The 22,992-nt window shown below is 34.6% G+C and overlaps 1 protein-coding gene and 1 pseudogene across 2 annotated transcripts; both read right to left on the bottom strand.

Annotated features, from left to right (window-relative positions):
• Window positions 1-1,375: 1,375 nt before the first annotated feature.
• On the bottom strand, window positions 1,376-2,297 carry LOC112747856 (protein PHLOEM PROTEIN 2-LIKE A10-like; annotated as a pseudogene).
• An 11,698-nt stretch (window positions 2,298-13,995) lies between these two features.
• Window positions 13,996-19,522, bottom strand: LOC112748887 (V-type proton ATPase subunit H). 2 transcript variants are annotated; one of them, XM_072217614.1, is made up of 12 exons: window positions 19,446-19,522; window positions 19,313-19,376; window positions 19,090-19,215; window positions 18,768-18,870; window positions 18,620-18,690; window positions 17,898-17,965; window positions 17,680-17,794; window positions 17,078-17,239; window positions 16,660-16,785; window positions 16,344-16,469; window positions 15,630-15,809; window positions 13,996-14,580 (listed from the first exon to the last, which is right to left on the bottom strand). In XM_072217614.1, the coding sequence occupies exons 2-12, from the start codon at window positions 19,340-19,342 to the stop codon at window positions 14,332-14,334; spliced, it is 1,356 nt and encodes a 451-aa protein (XP_072073715.1). In that variant the 5' UTR covers window positions 19,343-19,376; window positions 19,446-19,522; the 3' UTR covers window positions 13,996-14,331. The 2 variants fall into 2 exon arrangements, with proteins under 2 accessions (XP_072073715.1, XP_072073714.1); XM_072217613.1 differs by having other exon boundaries at window positions 19,313-19,471.
• Between the last annotated feature and the right edge of the window lie 3,470 nt (window positions 19,523-22,992).

The raw sequence follows: 22,992 nt of genomic DNA, 5'->3' as shown, positions 1-22,992 counted from the left end.
TGACAAAATAACTTTATAATAATTTAAATTATTTTTATTATTTTATGTAAAAAAATTTATTTATTAAGGAATAATATTAAAATTAGTACTATCAAAAATACTTCAAATTTAATATTATGAAAAAATAAAAAAAATTATATAAGGACTAATTTGATTAATTTTTAAAATTTTAAGGATGAAAATGACTTACGTCTAAACTTTCAGGACTATTTTGATTATAAATAACTTTTTTACACGTCAAGTGACACGTGGCATGTTAGGTGTCACTGACTTGACACGTCAACCAATCATATTGTGACACGTGGCATTAACCTGTCACGTCATTATGCCACGTGACACATCATCAGCCGTTATCATTTAATTAATGGAAAGACCAATTTGACTGACGTTTTATCTTTTAAAGACTAATATGACTAAAAAAACTTTTAAGAACTAATTTGAAGAATTGGTAATTTTTCAGAGACGAATTTAACTATTAAATCTATATAATTATTATCGATATACCATTGTTTTAGTAATTTTTAATCATTGATCTTAATTATAAAAAATATATATAATATATATAATTAAAATCAACAGTTAAAAATTACTGAAACACCAATATATCGATATACTTAAAAACTTTTTTATAATTATATTTAAGGAAGCATACAAAGTCCTTATCTTTTCTCTAAATAAAGAATCCCATGGCCCATGCAACATATCATATTATCCTTTAAGTTGTATTTGTTTATAAAGACGAGATATTAAATTAAAATATAAAAATATAAAATTATATTTGAGAGATAAAATATAGATAAAAATATTATATTTAAAAATAAGAAAAAGATATAGAGATATTAATAAGAGATATAATTTATTTTTTATTATTTTTATTAATTTTTTATAATTATATTTTTTATTATTATATTTTTTTCAAATTTTTGGATAAAAAATAGAATAAATTAAATTTTTATAATATATTATAGTTTATCACCAAAAAAAATATAAGAACACAAAATTTTACATTTCTATTTTTTATATTTTGTTCTTTGTCTTGTCCAATCTTTAAGATTTTGTCGTATCTTCAAAAACAAACATAACTCTATTATAGTCAAGATCTTGTCCCATCTTTAAAAACAAACCCAGCCCTACTGTTCTCTAGTCAAGATGTAGCTATTACCAAATATGACTCAATTGATTCTTCTAACCGTCATTATAATAAATGTAAAATGATATAGATAGTCAATTTTTTCAAGTTGGTACTTAAATTTTTTATGTACTCCTTATGTACTCTTATTAGGAGTGTAAGGAGGTTTCAAAAACTAGTATATTAAACCTTTCTAAAACAATGACTGCACAAAAATAATTTAAACAAAGCTGAGGATCAACACTTCTAATGTAATATTTTGACTAGAGTCTCCATGGCATTATTACAAACAGTCACCTGCATTTTCTTCACTTTAGTTTCATGGTTTGTATTCGTTAACCAAGAGAAAAAATCATCATAAATATTGATATGCATTGTTTTGTCTAACCGTCTTGCTCACACAAATTTGAATGCAATTTTCAATAAACTTCACCCACTTATCACCACAAACCACATTAATCCAATTCAGAACTTAATCCCAATTAGAGGATGATCTATCAGCACTTAAGACACCATCTTCATTACTCGAATTCAACTCTGCATTGCCTGAGTAGAAACTAAGTACGAGGTTCATAGCAAAGCTTCCAACAACCACAGAGACAAAACCTGACCTAGCTGGCGTTAACATTTTGTCGAGCACTCGGTCCGCAAAAAGCAAAAAGCAACGCGGAACCAGTTTGGTCAGTATTGGAAGGTTTACGGTTTCATAGTCTCGCGAAACTCTCTTGATGACAATGCGCATGACGGTGGCGAGAGAATTAGCAAAGTGCTGACAGCGCGCCATTTTGAAAATCTGTTTCAAAAAGTTGGTGGGAGTCGGATTGCAAGACGTCCTTGAAATCTCCAGAAATGACCACAAGGGTTTCTGCAGATTCCGAAATGGCTTCCGCAACGAAAAGTAGCGTGCCAAGAAGTTTGGAGACTCTCATCCTCTTACGCGTTGCTATGGGCGCGTGATAAAGCCTATAAGCACCGTAACCCGCCAAGGCCACGGCACCCAGGATGAAAACCCACTTCGTCCTCTTAAGGACATAATCAAAACCCAACACTTGCAACTCCTTTAACTCCCAAATTATCAATAACATCTTCCAGCTCAATATCTATATGCAAAGAAGGGATAGAGGTTGGAGGGATAAGATCATGAGGTTAAGAAATTCCCATTCTATTTTCCGTTGAAGCTATAATTTTGTTTTTTTCTCTTTCGTGGAAGTAATAACCCTATCCGTCCCTTTCATTTCTGCTGCATCAACCCCAATGCAAATAGTCAAATACTATAGCCTCAGCCTCACATCAATAACTAGAAGTCTGGAATACATTTTTTTTTTCTTTTTGAACTACATGTTTTATGGGCTTAGGCTTAGTAGTTGTACTTTGTGTACTCGTCAACACTTCACACACTCCTTCTGTTGTTCATCTGTTTTATATTAGTCTATAGTTGTTAAAAAATATACCTGCATTAGTAGTTATTAGCATTTTTTTTATTATTTCATTGTATTTATTTAATTTTTAATTTATTTAAATATTTGATAATTTATTTTAAATAATAAATTTTTATTATTTAAAAAAAATTATGTACTCTTTATGTATTCTTATTATAATTAATTACTATTAATATTAAATTAATAAAAAAATAATCTAAATAACACACATATCTTTAAGCTTAAATTTTTAATTTTATAGATCAAAAATTAATTTATCACAATATATATACAAAATATAATTCAAACTATTCTTACTTTAAGTAAGTTAGTGAACTAATTACTAAAATAATCTAAATTAATTAAATAAATAATAATTATAAATAAAATAATATAAATTATTTTAAATTAATTTTTATTATCTTTCAAACTTCTATTAATGAAAATTTGAATATGACATATTATTATTTTATTTTTCATATTAAAGTACACGCTACACGTTGGTTTTGACAAGTGAATGCTTTGTGTGGAATGATCACCAGGGGTCAATTGAGTATATAAGCCAGCTTTGGACCGTTGAATAAAGACTATTCAACAGTGTTCTTAGATAAAAAGTGTTTTTAAAAATGACATGCACTACTCAAATAATTTTTAGATTCTAAAACGTTTATATAAATTAAAAATATTAAATGAAATTAGTTTTAATGCACCAATAATTTAAAAAAATGTATATAATAAATTAATTAAATTTATGAATTTAAATATTTTTAAAATAATAAATTATATTTTTAACGATGTGCTACATAATTGAGCATTTGTGTAAAATTATTTTACATTTTCATAACATAAAAATTAAATTTATATTAAATTACAAGTTACAAAGTGTGTTTTTATAAAATTTCTTAGTCATATTTATTCTTTCTCTGTCACTATTTTATTAATATGTATTTTTTATTTTTTTCAACTATAGTATTAAATAAAGTATAATTCATAAAAACATTATTATGAGATAAATTTATAAACTAAAATTATTCGTAAACAAATAAATAAAATTTTAAAAGCAAACAATTATAGGTTAGGTTTGAAAATCTATTTATCTACTATCTAGATATCAAGTGGAGGGAAAAGAAGGGTTTGGAGGAAAATTAACCCTTAAAGTGTAGTGTAGATGTAGACTATATATGGTAAGCCAGTATACAACAGAGATTTTTTTTTTTTTTTTATTATCTAAATAGACGGTAGGAGAAAGAATATATAGATATAAATAGACTTGTAAGGATTTTATAAAATTATTTTATTTTTGAGCATTTATACTCTTAAGTTATGTGCTAATCTATTCTATCACTCAAACTAGTATTTTCTTTTTAGCCACAAAAAAAAAAAACTACTATTTTTTTTTTTTGGTCCGAATCAGCTATCTTTTATGTGTAAATATCACAAATGCTGAAATGGTGCAATGCATGAAACATTTAATTACATGTAAATATATGTAAGAACTATATGTCAACGAGCTATTAATAATTTAATATACCGCATTTTACCAAATGGATTATACATTTTTCTTCATAGTTAAGCTCATCAATTAGATTATTGTCGCTGCGGTCTATTCCGTTTTGCCAAACAAACAAAAAATATTGACTTTTGTGGCTGTTGATAAGTAAACATGATTTTTTTATTTAAATTAAATAAATATAAAAATTATGAAAATGTACAAAATATAAAGCAATTACTTAAATGTATGATTTATCATATTTCGAATACTAAAAGAGAAAATAAAAAATAAGCAAATGTCACGTACTAAACATTTGTTATGTGACACAACGACGATTGACGTATCTAAAATGTATCTGGAATACGTGTTAAACGAAAAAATGGGTATTGAATATCTGAGATATGTGTAAAGATTGAACCAGGTCTCAATACGCGTAAATACTTAATAAGGGTCTCAACATCCGAGATATGCTCTGAGGCATATATAAGGCTACAGTAGTCGAGATTTCGTTCATTTGAATAATTTTTAAGAATTTTGTAACTTTATAACAACTTAAGTTCGAGTTCCTGAAGTACATATGAGTATATGACCCCGAATCCCCGATAATATGTTTGCGACAGAGACTTTAACAAATTAAATGCGACTTGGTACATAACTGGAACTTTGGATTTTGAGGTTATTTTTTTTTTCTTTTATTTTCAATAAATAATTAGTTTAGGTGTTTAGGCTTTATTAATTTATTTAATGTGTTAGGTATTTTGATTTCGTTAGTTAGAAGTTTTATATTAACTTAGGTAGGTATAGTAGGTTTTAATATTTTTATAATTAATTTTAACTTAAGTTAAATAAATATAAAAGCTAAACACAAATTAATATATTAGTTAAATCAAATAAATATATTATTTAAATAAAATATTTGTTAGATCAGATGTTTTTTCTAAAACTTAAAGTTACATTCAAGTCATCTAGAATATTATTAGTCAAGTTAGAATGGTGCAACATGAATAATTTATGGGTAAAAAATTCAAATGAGCCAAGGGCTCATCAAAATTACCCATATCCGCCAAATCAAAAATTGAGACAATATTCAACCAGAACGTATTTTTATGTAATTCGAAACAATAGGTTTCGAACTAGATATGTATGTAATTCGAATTGATTGAATTCGAATTACTCCAACTCACTAAACCCACGTAATTCGAATCAATTCGTTTCGAATTACTACAATGCAGAGTCATACGTAATTCGAATCAATAAGATTCGAACTAGCTAAGGGTAAATCGAATGATATCAATTCGAATTACTAAGAAATTTTGACGAATGACGTTTTTCGAGACTAAATGATTCGAATTACTACTCCTTTGTAATTCGAATTGATTGGATTCGAATTATGTTTATATGGTGCGAATCAAGTTGTTTCGAATTAGTGTGGAGTGGAGCTCTATATATATGCAGCGAACTCATGGAGCTGTGAACAAAGAAGTGAGATGACTAGTGAGGATAGTTTTCTAGTGCTAGTACACCATAGAGGATCGGTTAAGAGAAAAACTCGCTCTAGCGTGAAGTTCACTGATAAGGATCCTCTATGTATTGTCATGAGTCCCACCACCAGCTACGATGCTCTCGTTAGCTCCGTGCTTGTCAAGCTTGGTGTGGAAGGAGTGAAAAGAGTTAAGAAGTTTTACTATCGCATTCCAACCACTGTTCTCCATGATACGGTGAAGTATGATTGTTTCACCATTGGGAGTGACGAGGACTTGCAGGTCATGTTTCTTTCTCGTAGGCAGTTTCCCGAGGTGAGGACACCAGAGCTGTTGGCAAAGTTCGCTGACATGGTATCAAGATCGGGTGGGTCGAACCGCAATGCCAACACTATAGCCACGGTGGCCGGTTCAAGCTCGAGACCTGCGGTTGCTTCCTCCTCCATTCCAGTGTATGTGCCAGCGGTCCAGCCTGCCGCCTCCCCATCGTTTGCTGTTGATCTTAGCGGCAATGTTGGAGACCAGGTTGGATATGGGGAACATCTTCCGACCGACGTACGGTGTCCTACACCGGCTGGAGTGGGAGAGGGCTTGTTTGATGAGGCAGATGACGATGATCTCGAGCCGGATCTTATCGCCGATGAAAGCGGCGATGATGTTGGAGCGAGCGATCCGATAAGGGCTACTGGTGGAACTAGTTCTGGCACACAGCAGTATCCACCCCATTTTTCATCTTTGGACCTGGAAGCCATGAGACAGGATGAATATCCTGAGCAGCTTGCTGGATTTGGCGCTCGGGATATGGAAGGGTCCGCCGGTATGACAGAGTTTCAGGTTGGCCAACAATTTCAGGACAAAGATGAGGCGCTGTTGAGTGTGAAGACGTACAGCATCCGCCGAGGGGTACAGTACAAGGTAGTCGAGTCTGACTATCGAAGGTACGTGGGAAAGTGTTCAGAGTTTGGGAATGGGTGCACATGGTTGATTCGGTTGAGTCTCCGGCAACGTAAGGGTATCTGGAAAGTCAAGCGGTACAACGGACCGCACACCTGTCTCGCCACCTCCATCTCCAGCGACCATAGGAGTTTGGACTACCATGTGATAGCGACGTTCATTATGCCAATGGTTAGGGCTGACGCATCCGTCAACATCAAGGTGCTTCTGAATGCCACGGCAGCTCACTTTGGATTCAGGCCTACGTATAGGAGGGTGTGGATGGCGAAGCAGAAGGCTGTTGCAATCATCTATGAGGACTGGGATGAGTCGTACAACGAGCTCCCTCGGTGGGTGTTAGGAGTTCAGTTGACGATGCCTGGTACTGTAGCCGTCCTCAAGACTTGCCCTGTTATAGTTGGGGGACAGGAGGACGAGTCTCGGGCTTATTTTCATAGATTGTTTTGGACTTTTCCCCCTTGTATCGAGGCATTTCGTCATTGTAAGCCGTTGGTGAGTATTGACGGCACCCATCTATATGGCAAGTATGGGGGAACGTTGCTTGTGGCAATTGCACAGGACGGGAATTCCAACATACTCCCTGTGGCATTCGCACTGGTTGAGGGTGAGAATGCTGAGTCTTGGTCCTTCTTTCTCACCCACCTCCGTCAGCACGTGACACCTCAGCCGGGATTGTTGGTTATTTCAGATAGGCATAACGGCATCAAGGCAGCACTTGAGGCGTCCGATGGGGGATGGCTACCCCCAGCTGCATACCGGGCATTCTGCATTCGACACGTTGCAGCGAATTTCGCCCTCACCTTCAAGGGCAAAGATGCCCGCAGGCTTCTTGTGAACGCCGCATATGCGAAGACGGAGGTAGAGTTTGATTACTGGTTCGACATTATGCGGTCCGAGAACCCGGCAATGTGTGACTGGGCGAACCGAATTGAGTACTCCTTGTGGACACAGTACTGTGATAAAGGTCGGAGATTCGGGCACATGACGACCAATATTTCTGAGTGTGTGAATTCTATTCTGAAGGGGGTAAGGAACCTCCCCGTGTGCTCGCTGATCAAGGCCACATATGGAAGGCTTGCGGAACTATTTGTCTGTAAGGGTTCGGAGGCCCAGGCTCAGATGGCTACCGGACAACAATTTAGCCAGTACCTGGTCAAGTGTATCGAGGCAAACCTGAAGACGGCCAGGTGCTTCACGGTGACTGTTTATGACAGGGATAACTCGGAGTACACCGTGGCTGAAACGACTCCTACAGGTTCGTTCTCTCTTGGTACGTACAGGGTCTCACTAGGGTCTCAGACTTGTGATTGTGGATACTTCCAGGCACTTCATTACCCGTGTCCTCACGCACTGGCATGCTGTGCGTACTCACGACTAACTTGGCAGCCTTACGTCCACGAAGTTTATCGCATGAGTTCTGTTTTCGGTGTCTATCAGATGGGATTCACACCTCCCATTCCGGAGGGATTCTGGCCCCCATATGCCGGGCCCACCGTTATACCGGATCCGAACATGAGGCGTGCGAGGGAGGGTCGGCCGAGGTCTACTCGTATACGAACCAACATGGATGATGCAAATCCGAACCGCCCAAAGAGATGTGGCCTCTGCAGGCAACCAGGACATACTCGGCGAAGTTGTCCGCAGGCCGGACGACCCACAGTCACGGAGGGTAATAACTAGGAATGTTAGTTTGAATGTTTTTGTTTCTATTTACCACCATCACATGTATGTTATTTAACGGATCAACCAATGATTAGTAATGTTTGTCCGTATGTTTTTATTTCTATTACCATCAGCACATGCATGTTATTTAACTTAGCAACCAATGAACTTCGTGAAACTAAGTAATTTATTCTACAATTCCAAAAAGTTTTTTTTCGTACGATACATATCTTTCAATTGTGGTTCTTGTTATGTATTTACGTTACATAACCAAACTACACCTTATCTCTAGGTGTCTGATAAAACACTAAATAACAAGAAAGTAACTACCGGGTGCACAAATACATAAAGGAAGCCATACATAACATTAATAACCAAGTAAAAATACACAAGCTGACTACATGGCAAGAACAAATACACGTAGAACCCAGAATCATCGGAATAGGTGTGAACCAGTGAAACAACGGCGCGGAACCCGTGTCCTATGTCCTCTCCGGATCAGTGGCTCCTCATCCTCAATCGAGTCGGAATCGTCCTCCGGAACATCCGCTGTAGGCGGCCTAGGGGGAACATGTACTGGTCTGGATGACGACGGACCGGCAACTGAGTGTGACCCCAGAGTATGTGCGGATGTCGGCGTCCCACCCAAGGCAAAAGTCTGCACAGGAGGCACCGTGGTAGGCTCGTTCAGATCTACATCTAAAGGTGCCTGTGTCCCTGTCGTCTGATGCCGCCCTCGTGAAGCATCATCCTCCTGCATGATGGTACGGATATCCTCAAGGAAATGTGGTCCACCGAACTCCGCCACTAAACCGTCACTAGCAATGAAGTCTGGAAACATAGAGTTCGGACTGACCCATGGAGTACTGTCCTGAAGTGCCTGATCATCACCGGGGACACCAACGAAATAATCTCCAAGTGGTCCACATCCAAGCCCAGCGTCAGTGTGCGTCGACGGATCTCCCATACCAGATCCATACCACTCACCATCATGCCCCCCCTGCTGGGGCCTGTCAACCCCGACACCCTCACCTCGTCCAGCTGCATCTCTCACAGGGTGGTGGATATCATCTCTAGCATCAACCCCCCTCCTCCTACGTCCACCACCACGTCGTCTCCCTCGACCCCTACCTGCGTCCTCAACCTCATCCATGGCATCATCGAGCCAGGCATGCTCTCGCTGGCTACGACGTGTGCCGACTCGAGCTCGCCTCTCAACACGACGTCTGTCAGGAACATCGTGGACTAGGTCCATCTCAGGAACTCGGCCTGGACCCCTCTGAGTCGCCTCACCCGGAATAGGAAGACCTCGTGGATCACCCAAGTACATCTCTGGTGACAGGAATCTCTTTCCATGCTGATGCCACCATGTCAAGAACTCATGCGAGGGGCCGGGGTCGGCCACAACGTCGAACTGTAAAATGTGATCCGCACGCTCCTGCCAGTGAAGATGCCAATCAGCTAGCTGCGCCAGAAACCAACGGTCACCTCCTCTCCCGTCCTTCGACATCAAGAAGTCTATGTTCAGGGCGGGGCGCGGTTGGGGCTGTACGCCGCCAAACTGCGGTAGCACTCTATCAACCTGATGCCACTCAACAACCACAAAATATATCAAGGACGTCACACACCGCCATAGCATCGTATGCCGAGGCTCCAATACCTCCGGATGGACAACCTGGATGACGTCGAGTGCGCTATAGGGCATCCATATGAACTGTAAACACCATAAACATTCTATTAAAAGTCACTTTTAAACTTTAAAAACTTAAACATTGACTAGCTACACATACGGCTGATGGTACTTACATCCCGAGGCTGTAACAGGTCGAGCTTCAGGCGAGCCATCTGAACCCTAGGCCCCTTGTTGCTAATCCCAGGATTGTAACCAGACCACCTGCGAAATAAGTAAAGGTTTATAATGCATTCGTGAGTCATACTAAAGTGAATACCATAACGATACGTAATACAAAAAACTAAACGTACCTCGAGGCAAGGGGCCAGCTAAACGCATCATACCGGGAGGGCCTAAAGGAAGGAAACCTCCAAAAGATCCAAGACTGCAGTAACTGTAGCGGCCCAGCTAACTTCACAACATGTCTGTTAGCGACTCTGCACATGCATCGGTACAACCATGCGAGCGCCGCCGACCCCCAACTGTAGCCACCCATCTCCTCGAGTCTAGCAACAAAGGGTAGCCATCTGATGTGTATACGATTGCCGGACTTGTCGGCAAACAGCTGCGTCCCCAACAACATCATGATATAGGCACGGGCAAAGCGCCTAACTGTCTCCTCGTCGGCCCCTGCGGGACACTCTCCAAATGTCTCCTGAAACCATGTACAATTGACTGCGAATTTTTGAACTTGGTTTTCAGGAGGCAGGACACCAAGCAACTCATGGAACCACGTCCAAGCTGGCCTACCACCCTCAATGTATAGGTGGAAGTCTGTCAGGCAACCACTAACGTAATGACCATCCACCGGCAACCCCAGCTGGTATGCGACGTCCTGAAGGGTGATGGCGCACTCTCCAAACGGCATGTGGAAGGTATGCGTCTCTGGACGCCATCTCTCGATGAATGCACTGACTAAAGGCTCGTCTAGTCGGAACCATCTGTCGTTCAACCTCGCTAGATGGTACAAGCCGGCCATCTGAAGATACGGAACGTACCTCTCATCAAGCCGCATCCCCTGCTGCCGCCTAACGCTGGATATGCAACGCTGAGGCTGGACAGAAGATGAACCGCATAATTAGAACATTTTCAGAAACCACTGACATATGCAACTCATATCACAAAGAACAAAAACCACTTCCCCAAACCGCTAACATACGCTAAAACCACTATCCAAAACCATTAAAAAAAACCGACCTCAAAAACGGGTAAAACAAAAACCGGTGACAAAAACCAGTGACAAAAACCGGTGACAAAAACCACTGACAAAAATCGCTTGCCTATACCACTATCATAAACCGCTAGCACTAACATAACCCACTATAAAAAACCATTAACAAAAACCACTGGCCCACACCACTTTACTAAACCACTATACTAAACCACTATCCTAAACCACTAACAACAACATAAACCATCGTCCTAAACCGTTAACAAAAATCACTACCATAAACCCACTATAACATAAACCACTAACATAAAACCACTTTCATAAAACCACTGCCATAAACCCGCTATAACATAAACCACTATCATAAAACCACTTTCATAACATAAAACACTATGAACAGCGCAACATCATAGACCACTAACCTCGTCGTTGATCACCCCGGCGATATGAGCAACTCCATCCAGACGGTAAAGCCTCCCCGGATTGTCTCCCATCGCCTGAATATGCCAATCCGGTGAATCTCGGCCCAAATGTTGGTCGTTTTCTCTGGGATTTGGTGGGGTATGAGAATGGCAAAGTGATTCGAATGAACTTGGTTCGAACCCCTTATATAGGCAAGTTCAATGTAATTCGAAACGAATCAATTCGAATTACTTAGAGTAGCCAAAATCACATAATTCGAATCAATAAGATTCGAACTTCTCTCCCTACTCCTTCTCCTAGTAATTCGAATTAATAGGATTCGAACTTTTCTCTCATAATTCGAGTTAAGTTGACTCGAATTACTTGAAAATTTTCGCTTCTAATTCGAAACGAATTGATTCGAATTACGTGGGTTTAGTGAGTTGGAGTAATTCGAATTCAATCAATTCGAATTACATACATATCTAGTTCGAAACCTATTGTTTCGAATTACATAAAAATACGTTCTGGTTGAATATTGTCTCAATTTTTGATTTGGCGGATATGGGTAATTTTGATGAGCCCTTGGCTCATTTGAGTTTTTTACCCATAATTTATTTTTTAAATTTTGCTTCATTTTTCTTATTTTATTTCATACTATGAATATTAGCAATGAAAATTATGTTTGTATGGAATATAATATTTTATTAACGATATTTATCTACTAAATTTATAATATTTAATAATTATTAAATATAATTAATGATTCAGATAAGCTTAATTTGCAGGAGTAAATATTGTGACCATTAAGAGAACTTGATTATTGTTGCCATGCTGGGTGACTTTGAATCTCCTCCTGTTGGCATCTTATTGCCTTATATAAGGGAGGCGGAATTTGAATATACAGTAGAGTTGAGAGATTTTATGTTTAACAATTCCTCGATTTTTGCATTTGTCGAGCAGTCGAGACATGATACCCACAATTTTCACCTTTTATGGGATGAGATCAACATTACACTTTAAGATGTTGCCTACCATTTTGATCTCCACAATAAAAATGAGCCGATTGGAGATTGTATCAGAGACTTCCAGCAATAACAAAAACGTCCCATGTGAATTGAAATAAAATATTTAAAACATTAAAGACTAAATTAAAATTTTGTTCATATATTAAAATTAAAATAATATTTTACTCTTTTATTTATTATTTTTCATTAATTTATAACTATGATTCATCATAAAATGTAAAATAAAAATGTTATATATACACTAACAATCGATCACCAAACCAAAATTATTGTATTTTCTTAGTTTGCCCTCCTTTTCCTCTAAGAGAGTTTAAATTATGTGGTTGGATTTTGGAGGCTTGTACCAATAACACCTTGATCTTGTGCCTTTGAAAAGACCACACTGGGTTCAAGATTTGACTAAATTCAATTGTAAGTTGTAACATTCCACAAGCCATAAATTCAAATATCCTTAAAGAAAGCGTTATCCACTATTTGAATGATTTGTGCCATCTCTGCCTCTCCGCCTCATATTTATTACTAGCCGCAAAAGATATTTGGAGATCATTTTAATAAAGATATTAAAAATATATTTTTTTAATATTTATGTGTTATGGTATTATTAGATATTTTTATTAAATTGGTTAATAATTTATTTTTTAATAAATCAGAATAAATCGGTTTATAAATCAGAATAAATCGGTTTATTATAACAACAATAAAAGTCACCAAAAAAAAAATTATAGCAACAATAATAAATCTAATTATCCGCACTATAATTATTAGACCCAATTTGATTCGACCGATTTACACAATCTAAATCGAATGATGTTTAAATTTTTTTGATAAAAAGACAAATATATCCCTGATTTTTATTTAAAAAAAAATTATAATTCAGTGGATTATGTAAATTGATCAGTTTGACCGCATCTGATAACAATTGAGTTTATTGTTATTGTTATAAAAAAGTTGATTTTATTCTAATTTATTAAGAAATTTAAAAATAATCGATTTATTAATACGTCCAATAATAATGCGACACTTAAGTGTCTTTACAAAAAAAAAATTTACACGTTTTTATGCTAACATCCTCCAAGATATTTAACTGCTAGCAGGTTACTTTATAGATGTAGCTGAAGATAAGTTTACTATTATTAGAAGATTTTAAATTTTTTATATTTTTAATAAAAAAAATTTTCAATTTATAATCTTAACATATCCTTTTATAACACAAGATAGATAAATCTCTTCCGTTATATCAAGACAATTATGAACAAATTTACAAATTAAAACCCGAGTTGGAGGACAGCATTTATTACCAAGCAAAAGCTTCCTATATATAATAACTTTGAGATTGAATGTCTTCATCAAGTTCTTAGCCCCAAACTCTTAAGTCATTCTCTCCCACAAGAAGCATCATATGACAACTCGATCTTATTTCCTCGTTCAAGATTTTTTTTTTTTTATTTTCCTATAGTCTTTTTCAATTAGACAGATTAAGGATTAATCCATCGCAAATCGAAACATGCACAGAGCGGAATTCAAACCAGACTAGCAAACTATCTACTAGACCAACTCAATTTGGTTCAAAAAAACACAACAAACTCTTAGCGAGGGATTAACTTCCTTACATTTTCCAAATTAAATGTCAAAATAACAAGGGGTGTCTATTTCCATCGAATTCAATATGTCACTATATCCACAACATAGTACAAATTTACAGAACTCTTTATTGAATAGCCGAATATCAAGGATACGTAATTATGTATTTCTCATGACAACTTTTAACTGCTCTGAAGCTCGAACCTTAGCGGCAACAGAATATAATAAATAAAATGAAGCTGCAAAGAATGAACCTTGTACAGGATAGAACCTTCCAAATCACGAAATAGCAAAAGTTGTGGAATGTAATGCATACACTATTCCACTCCAATGAAATAGAGCTAAGCCTGCAAGAAGCTGGCATACTTTGCACCTAAGAAAAGTCTTTGGATGCAGAGCAGCGCATTCTTAGTAACTTCAGCATTCTCATGATTCATTAGTTTCATTACTCGTTCCTTCGCCTTGAGGTCCGCCACAATGAGACGCCCAGAAGGATGGTGCTGGATGAACTGCGAAAGGTCAAAGCAAGCAACAGCCAAAGTCCTTGGATTGCTACCAGTGTCCAAAATTGTTATTAGAACCCTTATAATCTGCAATTTACAAAGATGAATGAATCACTATGTGTTTTCCACTTTTTTGAAAATATTAATATGCAATGAGATTATGTCATAATTCTTAACTTTTAAAGCATTGCTGAAAGGTAATTGCTATAAAATGCATTGTCCATGTCACTCTTGTGGTAAAAGAGACGTCCGTGTTTGTAATAAAATGATCACGTCTCATAGGATCCATGAAAGTAATTAAGTTTGGAGTAAAAAGATCATAAATCCATTGTCATTATATGTATAGTTTTGAACAAAATGATTTGTTAGCATGTGATGGGAGTACGGATCAAGTCAACAAAAGCATGCATGTCATTTTCAATGTCTGAAGATGTCCTTCCAAAATCCAAAGCATGTTGCAAGATTCTTTTTCAGTTGGACCGCGTGTATACTTGAATTAATTATATACTTGGCACTAAACTTAAAATTAAACAGATTGCGGCAATTGTGTGTCCCATTTACTATTAAATTCCATAACACAAGTGTCAGGACTACACCAAGTCTTAGTTGACCAGGTCATACAGGTGGCCCCATTGTGGCTGGGTTTGACTGGATGAGTGTGAATTTGGTCTAAAACTACAGCTGAACTGGCCAAGAGACTAGTTCATTGGTTTTTCCCGGCTAACCAGGTCAATATGGATCATACAACAACAATCCAAACACAATTATGAAAACCTTCCATCTAATAGCACGCAGCTTAATCAATTACTCTACAATGCTTAGACATGGAAGCTAACCTTCATTCAATTCAAGGTATATCATTGAGTAAATCATCAGGTAGTTTACATGTTGTGTATCCTAATAATAGCAAACTAAAAGAACACATTCGTATGCTAACCAGCCAAGTAGTATTCAGTGATCAGTACTAATGATTTCCACCAAGGTGAATACTAAATCATTGTAGGCAAAGTAATATAATATTATGAAACAATAAAGCAATAAAATATTAAATCCATAAATGAGAGAAATTAATTTCCCTCAATCCAGCATTAGCAATAAGAAATGATGCATGAAAGGAAGAGGAAATGCAGAGATACCTGGAAGTCATTCTCTTCAAAATGGGTAATATTATCTCGCCAAAATATGGGATCTTTGTGCATGGGAGACCAATCCAGATTGCCAAGGAGAACTTCTTGCTTATACACATCAAAAGAACTTAATTTCTTAATGCTATCCTTAAGCCCATCCTCCAGGTAATTCAATCCCTCCAACAAGTCCTATGAAGTAGCAAGAAATGTACGCGCTTCAAAATAAAGATATTTGTTTTTTGGAGAGAGAGAGAGAGAGAGAGTTGATTAACGCCAACTATATCTCAAATCACATTTCCAAAAACGCATTTTGACTCTCAAAATACATTTTCAGAATAAACTGATGTTTGGTTAAAACAACCTTGAAATGCATTCAGGATCTAATTTACCAACTCATCCTCATTGAAATAACAGCCATGTACATAAACAGAATGCATTTTTGCAATAACATCACACATAAAAGCAATTTTACTTAGTATTGTATAGAGAACTAGTGGGATAAGGCTTTGTTGTTGTTGTGTACTTTGAAATTTAATTTTTCCAATACTAATAAATAATTCTAGAATAATTACGCAAAAATGCTCTAATGGAAAAATGTAAATAAAAATGACTTCTGGTGACTGATGTCCACATAACTCATACTAATAGTTAATTCAATTTGCATAAAAATAAATTTACATTAGGAAAAATCAATGTAAGTCCTTCAAACTTTCATGCTCTCACCTCATCACTCCATGCTTGTGCTTTCAAACTCTGAACAACTTGTGGTAGCTGAAGGTCAATCATTTGAGCAGCCAATGTCCCTTTTGATAGCAAGTTCTTAAAGGTAAGGACAACAACTCTAACAACCTGACAAAAACCAACAAAACAAGAAATAAAAATATCAGATCACCTAGGAAAAGTTATAAGCATATGTAATTGCTAGCCTAAAATATAACAAAAAGCTCAAATTAATTCAGCTAACACTAGAAGGTATAACTTTTTTGCAAGGGAAAAAGAAGAAGAGATGAATTGTATAACCTAAAGGAATCAACAATACCTTCTCTTTTGTAGAACTCTTAACAACATCAACAAGAGAAGGAAGGGTTCTTGAGGTAGTCAAGTATTCAATTGCCGGTTCATAGTAGGATAAGAGCCATACACAGAGACATGTTTCATAAAGAAGCTGTTACAGAGAGAATTGTCAATTAATTCCCTAAATGAGTGCCATCAATTCTAAGTTCTAACACTAGCCTAATTGTGGCTTGAATATTTCATTGAGATCCCAAGTCCAAAAAAGAAAAAAAAATCTTGGAATCACCACATCATCCTACACAACAAGCATATTTAGCCACTGCAATGCAAGCTACAGGATTTCCAGCTAGCATTTCAGTTATAAAAGGATGAATCACACCTGCCTAGCTAACTATTGGCAGAAATCATGTGGATCAGTTCTCAAAGATATATTTCAACTTTACCTGAATAGACTGTTGGGTGGATGCAGGAGAAATCAAAGGTACAAGCAACTTGATTCCGTCTGCTTGAACAAAGGAAGACCTAACCACATGTTCCTTAAGTAGAGTTGCCAGGCAATTGATGGCAGTTGGAACACCCCGTGTAGGATGAGAAGGCTTCTTCAACTACAAATGATAATTATATGATCAGGTGAAAATGAATATGTAGAATGAGTCCATTGACTATCTTATGAATTTTAATATAAGTGCTTTTTAAGTCATTCAAGCTTTCCCAACTGCCTAGTGATCTGAGTGTACATGTTATGAATTTGGATCCTCTAAAGTGAGGAAGTTGGTAAAGTGGTAAAAGTGAAGGGTTAATCACCGTTAATTTTGTAACTTTCATGAAATTTGTTCCCCACTATCTTAATTTAAGAGTGATTAACTCCTCATTTTACCAACTTCCTCACTTTAGAGGATCTTGATCCCATGTTATACCATCTGGTTGGAGACTTAGTGCAGTTCTGCAGTCCAAAATTATAACCTATCACATCTAAAATGGACCAATTATCCATTATCTATTACACCATGATTATTAAGTCATGATCGATCCAGATATCACATACCTGTTCGCAAAGCCATTTTACCAATCCTCCTAGAACATCTTCAATCGTGGTAAATGCTTTCTTTGAGTTTGATTCTGAATTTACAACACCGCCATTCTGATTTTTGGGCCTGGCACTGTAATTATATGATAATAAGAAATTGAAAATCTGAAAATAATATACTTGTGGGCCTTATTTTTTAATTAACACGAGGGAATGACTGTGTCAGTTTGTGTTACCTAACTATTAAAGCAAGGATCTTACAACTTTTCTCTTGTATGAACCAATTTCCTCTCCAAAGCAACCTGAAATACAGGCAAAAGATAGATAACTATCACGTGGCATTAGCTTCATGACAGGTATATCCATGCATATATATATATATATATCCTTGATTTTTATAAATAAATACTTAAATAGAAAACACACATGCAAGAATAACCATGGTTACAGAAAAAGACTGACTATCTTTTGTGTGAAAAGGAGAACAGCTACTATAAACTATTAAGTTGCCAATTGTGAAGCAGTCTTCCTACATGCACTAATGCACATATCCTATATAGACAAATATGAAATATCTATATCTGCTTTGCAGCAGTTTTCAGCTGATATTAATGACTCTTAAAAAGTTTATATGCATAAGAATAAATATCATGAAAATCAGAGTATGATCATTAATGGCTGGTGGAAGATGTGGAACCCTTGTAAAAGAAATTTCTCAAAAGAAAAAAGGAAGGGAAAAAGCTTAAAGTAATGGTGATGTTTTATGTATACAATATACTCTGATAGAAGCCAATATGCCAAATGCTGAAATACTTCAACAACTTCACAAAGAGTCAAGAAATATAACAGTTAAATACTTAAATGAGTGCAGAGCAAGAGAACTGGGCTTCCATAATCGTGACATAGAGGTTAATGATTAAGATGTAGAGTAAGTAAATATTCAAGTAAATACTCAACTTAAGAAAGGTTCATAAGTGTCTTCATCTGCAAGGGTCTTGTCATGAAACAGTCTTGCTCTTTTAGGATTGGCTGCAAAAGAGCACAACTTAAAGCACACACCACAAGTAATACAGATCGAAACAACAACCCAGTTTCCTTCGAATTACCTGTGAGCATCTCATCTATCAAAGCTAGAACATATTCTACAGTCTCTTCTTTGAAAATATCACGCAATACATGAACAAACATGCGAACATAAGCCGGACCATCCTGCCACAACAGAAACAAAATCTCAACACAATTATACATTAAACTCCACAGTCACAAATAGTCAAATACTATCTATTCCACTTGTATTTCAGCAAGGAATTTATGAAGAACATAAATTTAGCACAAAGCCTTAGTATTTTTGAATTTACTGAAAGATTCGTCCCGGACTAGAGAATTTTACATATTGTAATTGAAGAGAGAAGGAAGGAAATGGGTAACCTCATGTAGCAATTGGGCACGGTGGGTTTCAGAACGATGGTCGTAACGGCGTAGGAGCTGAAGGGTTGTACCAGAGATGAGCTTAGTGGACACGTAGGTCTCCCATGGGATGTCCCTCCTCAGAACCTTCCAGAACGCAGTGATTTGATCGGAATCAGCAAAAGAAATAGCTCAATCCAGAATCAGTACAAACGAATCTAATCTAAAAGGAAGAATGGCTAACCTGTTCAGTGGATAATTCGGCGTGCTCCATCTTGCTGGAACTGGAACTGGAACACGAACCCTAGCTGAGAAACAGAGGAGTGAAGTGAGAAAATCGTGACAACGGAGGAACCGGAGAGAGGAGGATCACTCACCCTCTCGTAAAGCTTTAACTGTCATTACTCATTACTTACTCACTTGCCTTCAGTTTTATTGCATTCGGTTTTTTTTTTCCCTCGAGTTTTCTTTTTTTTTTTTTTTTTGACTAAAAGATTTACATAAATTTGGGACAGAGTAAAAATACTGTTTTAGTTATTAACATCTGAGTTAAATTTTAATTTAGTTATTAATATTATTCTATTTTAGTTTTAAATTTTTTTAAATAATTTAATATTATTTTACTATTAAATTTGACATGAATAATTAATATATTGAAATAATAATGTTCAATTTTAATGAAATTGATCATCCAACAATCACCAATATAAAGATTTTTTTATATTTTAAAACATTGATAATTAATTATTAGGGTTTGAGGTATTATACGAGAAGGAAATAAAAAAAGAAAGTATTACAAAAAAAATTTTCGTTATATTTTTCTAAGACGTAGAAATAAGAAGATACGAATTAACTAAAAATATTGTCAATGTTTACTTATTAAATTAACAAGTATAATTATCCGTGCCATGCACGTGATAAGATTGAAATTATAATTTTAAATTATTTTTTTAAAATTAATTTGAATTATAAGAATTTTATTAATAAAAAAATAATATGCTATGTATTGTTTTTTTTTTAATTTAGTGTTAATTAGATTAACTCTAAAATAGTTATTAATCGATTTTAATAATCTACTTTTTTCAATAAATCAAACATATATACTGAATGTAATGTGATTATAAATAATATAGTAATAGTTAAATCCACCAATAAATATATTAGTTATTATCACACTATAAAACAAATTAAATATAAAGGCTATTAGCATTTATAAATCTATAAAATCGCACTTTCTTTGTTCGTGTGCAAGGGTTTACTTATCAAATAAACTTAAAATATAAACAAAAAATATTTATAAATTGGACCTAGTATCACTTGAAAGAATAATGAAAAATAACCAACTTATCTTATCATCCATGAGAACCATTTCTATGTAAGTCGTCTTGTTCTTGTCAAATTTGGATGAGACTTTCTATAACCTTATATATTAATTTTGTTAAATATATATATATATATATATTACGGTAGTTTTTCTTAATATATATACATATACATAAATAAAAAAATATATGAATTATATTTTATTAAACTCTATGTTACCGGTTATTAAAAACTAGGGGTGCACAGACCCGGCCCGACCCGAAGGCCCGGCCCGGTCCCGAACACTTTTGGGGCTAATTTGGTGTGATTTCATCGGGTTTAGGGCCGGGTAAGGGTCTCAAAAATAGACCCGGTCATTATTTCGGGTCGGGTCCGGGCCATAGCTCGGGTCACCCGAAGTCGGCCCGGTGACCCGGTTACCATACACAATTAATATTTTGTGTTATTAGTGATGGATCATGACTATTCTTATGTGAAATTTAAGTATTGTAAATCTTAATATTTTGTGTTATTAGTCATTATAAAACTATAAGTTAATGTTTTATGTTTAGAATGCATAAGACTTTAGACTAATGCATAATATTGTGTTATTTGTATTGATTTAAATATTTGGTATTATTAGACAATATTAGTATTGATTGTGGTTATACTTTAGTATTGATTGTGGTTATGCTTTAATTTTGAAGAATGGTTGGTTCTTGTTATATTTTTCTAAGTGAATTTTACCATGTTAAATAATGGTTGGAGTCTTAGAAATTTGGATATTTTTACACGCTACTATGCTAGCTTACAAGAAGGTATCAACGTAATGTAATGTTAACGGCCCGGTTTTCACCCGGTTTTCACCCGGTTTTTATCCGGTATAATTGTGGCCCGAAAGTGTATTGGTTTCATCGGGTCTAGGGCCGGGTTCGGGTCTAATAAATAGATCCGGTGTATATTTCGGGCCGGGTCTGGGTCACATCAAACCCGGCTTCACCCGGCCCATGTGCACCCCTATTAAAAACATTAAAATATATGAACAAAATATATTTATAAAATAGACCTAACATCACTTGAAAGAATCATGAAAAATAATCAACTTACCTTATGAGAACCATTTCTATGTAAGTCGTCTTCTTCTTGTCAAATTTGTATAGAACTTTCCATAACCTTTTATATATATATTTATTTATTTATTTATTTATTTATTTATTTCGGTAGTTTTTCTTAATATATATACATATACATAAATAATTCTATACATATACATAAATAAAAAAATATGTGAATTATATTTTGTTAAACTCTATGTTACCGGTTATTAAAAACATCTAAATTACATATATTAATTATTTTTTGTTATAATTATTTCGTTTTATATATATATAATTATTTTTTATATCTATATATATTCCTCAATTCCGACTCCATTCATACGCATATTAACAATTTGTTTCTAATAGTGATGTTTTCATTTTTTTTCACGTATCTTTCTTTTTTTTTAAATAGTGATGTTTTAATTTTTTTTAAATATATTTTTCTTAATAATTACATTACTAATCTGAAATATAAAATGAGAAAGAAAATAAACTTAAAAATAAAAAAAATTATATTAAAAAATATAAAAATAATATATTCAAAAAGAATAGTCGTAATATATAAATTGAGTCAACAATTTAAATTTCTTCTAAAACTAATTTAATCAAATACCAATATTAGAAATAAATTACTTAAATGATATTTAATCTATTCTAGTCCTTAGACACGTATAGATTAGAGTCATTCTCGTAACGACAACGAACTGAAACAACGTCGTAAGTTCAAACATTTAGAATTCGTGCAAATTCAGACCATTCCTTTGTTCTTTGAAAACCTTCTGTATCCCTGATAGAGTTGAATCGAAATTCCTTTTATGAAAAAAGAGTTACGGAGATAGCTTTGATGTGTTGGAGACCAAAATTCGGAAGCCACTATTTATATTTGAGTGTCACACCCATTAAACTCGAAAGACCAAATAAAATAGTATCTCTGGTTTTATTCTCATTTAATTCTAAATCAAAAGTAATAATGACTTATTTAATTCAGCATTTATGATAATAAATGAGATGACCATTATATAAGTCATTTAATATAAAATAGCTTAATTTACGATTATAATTAATATATGTATTGCTCATAAATAGATTAGAAAATAATAATTTCGTAACAAAATAATCATTCAATTTGAATTACAATTAATTGATTGATAGAAATTATAATAAATTGTATGATATTTAAAAAATTAACCAAATCAATTAGTTGATATAATTAATTTATTATAATAAAATAAATTTAATGAGTTAAAAGAAATAAATCGAAAAACACCATCAAAAACATGTTATGACAATTTTATCATTAAGTGCAAAAATTTAATTTTTACATAATAGAATAGATATTTACAGATTATTATATTAATTACAGATTAAAAAAATACACTAAACAAAATAAAAACATCAATGGTAAAATATAACCTAAAAAATCACTTAAATTCAAAAAGAACCTGTGATGAATTATAATAAATCTATATATGAGAAGTAAAAGTAAAATAAACAATTAAAAATAAAGTAAAAAGAACAATTA

This window comes from Arachis hypogaea, chromosome 15, assembly GCF_003086295.3.
Source record: "Arachis hypogaea cultivar Tifrunner chromosome 15, arahy.Tifrunner.gnm2.J5K5, whole genome shotgun sequence".
NCBI lineage: Eukaryota > Viridiplantae > Streptophyta > Magnoliopsida > Fabales > Fabaceae > Arachis > Arachis hypogaea.
This window is presented reverse-complemented; position numbering and strand designations above follow the sequence as displayed.